At 36.0% G+C, this 7,340-nt stretch overlaps 1 protein-coding gene across 1 annotated transcript; it reads right to left on the bottom strand.

Moving 5' to 3' along the window:
- Positions 1-1,445: 1,445 nt before the first annotated feature.
- Positions 1,446-2,081, bottom strand: LOC134673100 (lipase member H-like). Its single transcript, XM_063531044.1, has one exon. The coding sequence runs from the start codon at positions 2,079-2,081 to the stop codon at positions 1,446-1,448; it is 636 nt and encodes a 211-aa protein (XP_063387114.1).
- Between the last annotated feature and the right edge of the window lie 5,259 nt (positions 2,082-7,340).

The following is a 7,340-nucleotide window of genomic DNA, read 5'->3' on the forward strand; positions in this document are numbered from 1 at the left end:
CATATAAATTCCATATTAGCAAATCGTTTTGACAGTTCTAAATAAGTAACTGGTTTGACTAATAGGAAAATACCCTATCAATGAGTTATTTACATTAACATCTCTAACGATGAAGGTTCAAGTAAAACTCCAGTCCTTTTACGGACAGAGAGTATGCCGAATAGGAAATAATTTATAAAGGCATTAAAAAGTTGATGGTTTTAGTTTACCGTTTGAATCATGATTCTAGTATTATACACAAACAAAAATCTACACGAGTAAGGTACAAGTAGTTAATAATCCTTTCCTGTAGTATTTTCTCGGAAACTTTCGTATTTTTTTTTAATCCATGAAAAAAATTACAGTGTAATTATCGCACTTATCTGCCAAACTGCAGAACAGTTTGTTGGCAGAAAACTAAGTCTACCCTCCACCATTAATACTCGATCGTAATCGTAATAGTATACTAGTATTATAAATATTAATACAGCATACTTTTTTTTTTTGCCTTTGGGATACTATTTTAGTAAGCCTAAATTTTTTTTGAATAAGTAGCACGACAAAAAATTTCTGAAAAACTACGATGGGAAATGTATTCAATACATTTGTAGTTGTGATACCTTAATAGTTATAATAGAGTTAACATACATTTGTACTCAATTTGCCAAAATAATTTTGTTATTGCTTACCGATCGATCGCATAATCACATTAAAATTGAGGACAGATAAGTTATAAATAACACGAGCTTATTTTGCCAGTCAATAACACATTACAGTTGGTTTTTGACACAAGAATACGACTGCTGTAGGAAAATAATTTTTAAGTGAATTACTCCCGTTATATGTATATTATTGTATATATGAGGGCTTTGTGTGATTATAGTACGCAAGCCGTCACAATTTTGAGTATCTTATGTTTTTCTCATTAGAAATGCGTCTCATATTTTTCTAATTAAACTTTATCTGGATATTTCGCCATTTCACGGTGCCCGCAAACAAGTCCTTAGGGGTCATCCATTAATTATGTCACACGAATTTCTAGGTTTTTTGACCCCTCCCCCCCTCCTTTTGTCACACTTGGTCACATTTGGCAAACCCGTTCCCCCCTAGTGTGACGTCACATTTTTTCTACAAAATCGCATAATCGAATTAAGTAAGTACCTAAGTATTATTAATATTTTATCAAGATATTTTTGACGATATAAATATTAGTAATTTTATAACCCAAAACTGCTTAGGAATGAAAATTAAACGAATAAAAACGATTATCATTTTAAAAACTTGTTATTTAAATGTACAGCAAATAAAATAATTTAAACAAATTTTCGGTTACTGATGAAGTTAATAAAGTGACGTCACAAAATGTGTGTCTCCCCCCTCCCCCATGTCACAATATGTCACATTTTCTTGACCCCCTCCCTCCCCCTAAACGTGTGATGTCATTAATGGATGACCCCTTATCCCCCCTACATTGTCAGCACTTCTTTAGCATTGAGCCAATTCAAATGCTTCACTATCTGGTTTTCTTCCCTCTTCAATCCTTTCGTTCCCAGCCCATACGGGTACCGGTTAAATGTAGGAAGATAATATATACCCGGCTTACTTTTATCGACAAATATATCCATAGTGTTCGATATTTTAGGTTCCCTCTCGTAGCAATCTCCATCCCTCGCCTGCTGTACAGAATCACATTGCATCGCCACGAAAATACCAGGATTTATAAGTGCTGACATCCATAAGAAGTATGTTTTAGAATGACTACAAAATATAAGACAAGGTACACTCCAAACATCATTATACTGGTATTCACCCCCGTTGACATAGATTGACACGTGTCCAAGAGGTGTTGCTATGCCGTAAGCGTCTATATTTGAATGTACAGTAAAGACGAAATCGGCGTCAGATGGGTCTAGTCTTTGGTCAGGTCCGAGGTGTCTGAAGCAAGGCCCAGATGGCTCTAAAGCTGTGATAGCAGAGATGTTTTTGCCGGTCATTTGACGGTAGTTTTTGGCTACGAAGCTTGCGGTGTGGCCGCCGAGACTGAAGCTGACTAACTCTAGTTTTTTTGGATCTAGCCCGTGCATTGTTAGATTAGCCAGCATTTCGGCTACATGTTTTCCCACCGGCCGTATCATGCGTGCTGCCCTGAAATTGAAATTGGTACATTTATATTTTTTATAATATAAAACTATTCTACATGAAACTGTCTACGATTTTACTAAAATTTATTTACCCAGTCTTATATTTAATATAAGACTGGGTAAATAAATTATTCATTTTCGTATGGTGCTTTCAATAAAAACAATTTTATCGAAACCTTGCACACTAATTTTATTTGAACAAAGATGATAAATAATTTGTGCATAATCCAATAAAAAGTATTCCTTATATTAATTCGTACTTACAGTGGGAAATGATCAATGGTGAAATAAAAATAGTCTAGGATAAGCACGTTATATCCCAATTCCTTATATAAAGTACCAATCACTCTTGGACCAGGGAGCACATTCGTCTCAAAATATCCAGGTATATACAAAACTGTCTTTTTCGCGAAGTCTATTTCAGGATTTTTGGATAATTTCTTGATTTGGTAGTAATTGTATTCAGTCCATGGTGCTGATAATACATTGCCTGGTCCTAAGACGGCAAGTTTTAGTTGTTCCAACGTTTTTGGCTTGATGGTGGCAGGTTTAGTCGATCCAGGACCTGTATAGATATTTAATAATCTGTAAATGTACCAATATGGGGTAAATCGTCAATTGCCACCAGCTAATAACTGGCAACCCTGAACTAAAAATGAATTCTATTACCTATAAACAGAAGCCATTTTAGTGTAAGGTTTCAATAACTGGCCACACTCAATAACTAGCCACACTCAATAACTAGCCACCTTATACTAAAATATTCTTCTATAGAACATGAATACTATGAATTCTGCTTATAGGTGAATAGAATTTGTTTTTAGTTTAGGGTGACCAGTTACTAACAAGTGCCCAATTATTGACGATTTACCCTAATATGTGTGACGTGAGACAACGGAGGAAGTTGGCACTAACGCCATAATTAAATAATCAATAAAAATGCGGCGTTTTGTCAAACGGATCGTTTACATAATTTAAAGTGTTATAATATCCGACTAATCCGACACTAAGTATACGCTTTAAAGCTATCAGTCATACAAAATACTAATAAACAAATGTAAGTACATGGAAAATTACCCGGGTTTAATAGTATTTAGATATACAACACTTTTGACATTGATGCATTTGGTGTTGTCAATTCTCTTTATACAGAATTCTTTATTTTCATTAATCATCATCATCATCATCATCATCTTAGCCTATATACGTCCCACTGCTGGGCACAGGCCTCCTCTCGAGCGCGAGAGGGCTTGGGCTATAGTCCCCACGCTAGCCCAATGCGGATTGGGGACTTCACATACACCTTTGAATTTCTTCGCAGATGTATGCAGGTTTCCTCACGATGTTTTCCTTCACCGAAAAGCGACTGGTAAATATCAAATGATTTCATTAATACAATTATAAAAATCAATAGTTTTTTTAATAGGCCTTGTACTCTATATTACGGTTTGGATTGACGTCTGAATTTATTAAAATATTCCACGACCAGCCCAACCTGTTTATGGTTTTACTCATATGTGACGTCCCACGTGTAAAGGTACCTTATGGCGGTTAGCGCTTACGCTATTATTAACGCCGCTCCAATATTATTGCGGCGCTATGCGACGTAAGCGCCAGCCGCCATAAGGTACCTTTTGCCGTGGAACGTCACATATTATGCAGTCACTAAAGAGTAACCTTGACTGCTTGACTGCCACGAACTAATTGACTGCTTATTACGCGTGTTGAATAATTTTGATTGCAGTGTTTAGGAAGCACAGTCAAAGAATTTCATTTCCGACCCATTTTGTACAGTCGCCGGCAGATATATCGGAGCGGCCAAGGTATTCACAATATCTGAACACGCGCTCTAACGCCTTGACAATAGAGGCGTGTTCAGATATTTGTGAGCACCTTGGCCGCTCCGATATATCTGATGGCGGCTGTACCTTATCAGTTGTCACAGTGACAGTCAATATGAAAGTCGCTAGAGACCTCATGTTGACAAAGTACAAGATGGGTAGGAGATTATATTAATTGACTGTACTTGTCGAATATTATTCGATTCGAATTTATTTCGAATCGAATTTAACGCAAATATTACCTAATAATTATGAAATGGTTTATTCTTGCATGGATTTATTCGAAACAAATACTATTCACAATATTTTTAATAGGTAGTGAAAATGGTGTATTGGGCAGGTATTGGGTAATTTTCAAAGCTGCGGGCAGGCGTGGCTCACTCCGGGATTTCGTCGCTTTGCTACAGGTGGCTAAAAGTACATCCGTTAGACCCCAATTTTGGGGTTTGCCATAAGCCGCGCGTGGCGCTGTCGCCACCTAGCGGCCATGTCTGTTCTGATCGTGACAGACGCGTTTTGTTAGAGAATGAGTCTTCTGTACCTAGTACTATTATTTATTCTGTGCTGCGGGTGAAAAAGTGAGTCTAGTAAGTTTTTCGTAGTCAAAAATGTACCGAGATCTTTCTGAGAAAAGAGAGCGTGTTAAAAACAAATGTGCATTTTTCACGTGTCTTTTCTTCACGCAAAACAAAATATACCGTACCTTATAAGCAAATAAACTTCATAATTTCCTTAACTGAGTTATAGCTTCATACTTACAGTCTGAAAGAAATCCATTTGATATGCCTTGATCAAATTTGGAATATTCTATTGCCGTTATAGACACAGAAAAAAAATTCTGTTTTTGCGTGTTATATAAGATTGCCCAATACTTTTAATCACGTGCGCTGTGCACAACGCGTGAATTAAAACTAGTTTGTGACCTTTGTAAGTTAAAAAACTAAATTCTTCATATTATTTGAAGGCAATATACATAAGTTAAAAACACAAAGATAATTTTTATTATAACACGAACGAGTTCATGACCCTAGAGCCTAAATATTTTATTCACGTGAAATAAAAATCGGTGCGTGTCGGACCACGCATAATGGCTGACGGTTCCCTTCTTATTACGATACGAAAAAAGAAACAAAACTTGTCGTAATGGGACACATCTTATTTGTATGAAGTTTAAAATGAGAGGAAATAGAGATTAAAATGTATATTAATAATATACATAAAGTTTTTTTAGAAAATTTGTAAGTAGGTAGTTATTTTAAAGAATTATCAAATTATGTGCATGCCAGAAGTTTACTGAAAAAAAAAACACTTTTAGTTTCCACTACATTTAAGTACAATAGTGTTTTTTTTAATCTCCCTCTAAATATACATTATTTCTTGTATGTAATGTCTTAACTAATGAGCGGGTCTGTAAATACCTGTTCTAAATTCTATAAAAATATACTTAATGTTTTTTGAATAAAATGACTGTATGTAACATACGTATTTACAGATAGCCGGGAATTATAAAACTATATAAGGTTTATTTTTGTCACTTTGGCTACAAAACCCTAACAAAGGGTTGATCGCGTAATATGTTTTTGGAAGTGGCGTATCTGCAATTAGTAGGTAGGTAAGTATTATGTCATCTGTGCCCCAACTCTCCAGTTCAGTTTGCTGCATTTACAAATAAAGGGGCCCACCGATTAACAGTCCGCCGGACGGTATCGACCTGTTAAGGGGCCCACTGATTACCAGTCCGCCTGCAGTCTCTGGCCTTATCGGGCGACCTGCCGTCCTAGTCCAATAACATCCACAAACATAAGCGATTATTGCCGGCCGGCAATGGTCTGCTGCCACCTCTGCGACTACAGACGAGTCGTCATTTTCCCACCGTACGGCCGCCTGCCGGCAATAGTCTGATATAATTTTGACAGATCCCTACAAATTGACAGTTCGCCGGACGATGTTAGCCTGTCAGTTAACCGCAGCAGGCCACACATTAACAGTTCTATTTCAGATTTTGGACTGACGGCTATTCGGACTACGGCTCGTCGATTCCGGTCAGCGTCGACAGATATCTGCCGGACAGTCCGTGGCCTGCAGGCCAATTTACACACACATTATCAGATAGCCGGCCGGTGGCCTGTTGGCCGTCATCTGTTGTCAGTCGAGAGCCTTCAGTTTCGTGTTTTTCAACTAGTTTAATTTTTTCCTCAAAATGGACTGTCGACGTCAAAGATAATGTTTACACTTTTGGACCTTATTCCTTTGTAATAAGGCAAAAAATGTAAACCTATATTTTACTACTACAGTGAAACCTGGTTAATTGGTTACTTGGATAAATGGAAAACCTCAATAGTTGCAACCAAAGCTCTGGTTCTGGTCCTTTGGAACCAAAGGTCCTCTATAATTGAAATTATGAAACTTTTTTAGTTATATTATTAGTTACATGAAATTTGATTTTGATGTTTTTCTTATGTTTGCCTCCGTAATTAAACAGATTGCATAAAGTAGTTACCTACTCTATAATTGTAACAGTTCCATTGTTTGGTCCTATTTATTATTTCTACTAGTAAAATAGGATGTACTTTAAATATTTATTTATTTCATTATTTTATACAGTGAAACCTGGTTAAGTGGGACCTGGATAAGTGAGAAACCTCTATAGCTGGGACTCATGGTGCGGTCCCGACACTTTAGCACTGAATTACCTCTGTTACTGAGAAAAAACGAACCTCTATAACTGGGATTCGTTGTGGTGATTTTATAGTCACATTTACCTCTATAATTGAGACAGAGAGTGTATTTTACCTCTTTTACTGAGACTAATAAGATTACATTTTCCTAATTGTTTTTTAGAATTGTATAGGGAATTGACAGAGGTCTATCTGAGATAACGTCAATCTATGACCCCTCTAACTTGGACTTCATTGAACAATTTCCGTATTCTTACTAACTCTTAGTCTATCCACAAATTCCGCATTTGCCTAATTGTGTCTAAACAACTTCAAGTTTGATTTAGTTAATTTATGTAAGTAGTTAAAACTATCGAAACGAAAGCTGAAATTTTGATAAGTAACACGAAAAATAAATTTTCATTTATTAAATTTCTAATACGCAATGAAGTCTGTATCAAATTTAATTTAATTTTGAAGTATCTATCCTTTGAAGAATCATTCAAAATAAATTCAAAGAAATATTTAAACAGACTTAAAAATATTTAGGGACAAGGATTATTTTACCTTATTTATTTTTAAAGATAATCACTAAATACCTTATTAACCACCTCTATAACTGAAATATACTCTATTCTCACCTCTATTAATGGAACCCTCTATAAATGAGACAATAATTTATTTGTACCTGGCTAACTGGGAGCCTGGGTAAGTGGTAAACC

This window comes from Cydia fagiglandana, chromosome 2, assembly GCF_963556715.1.
Source record: "Cydia fagiglandana chromosome 2, ilCydFagi1.1, whole genome shotgun sequence".
In the NCBI taxonomy this organism is placed as follows: domain Eukaryota; kingdom Metazoa; phylum Arthropoda; class Insecta; order Lepidoptera; family Tortricidae; genus Cydia; species Cydia fagiglandana.

Excerpts from the sequence above, each read along its gene's own strand:
- LOC134673100 (XM_063531044.1), bottom strand. The coding sequence starts at position 2,081 with ATGCTGGCTAATCTAACAATGCACGGGCTAGATCCAAAAAAACTAGAG.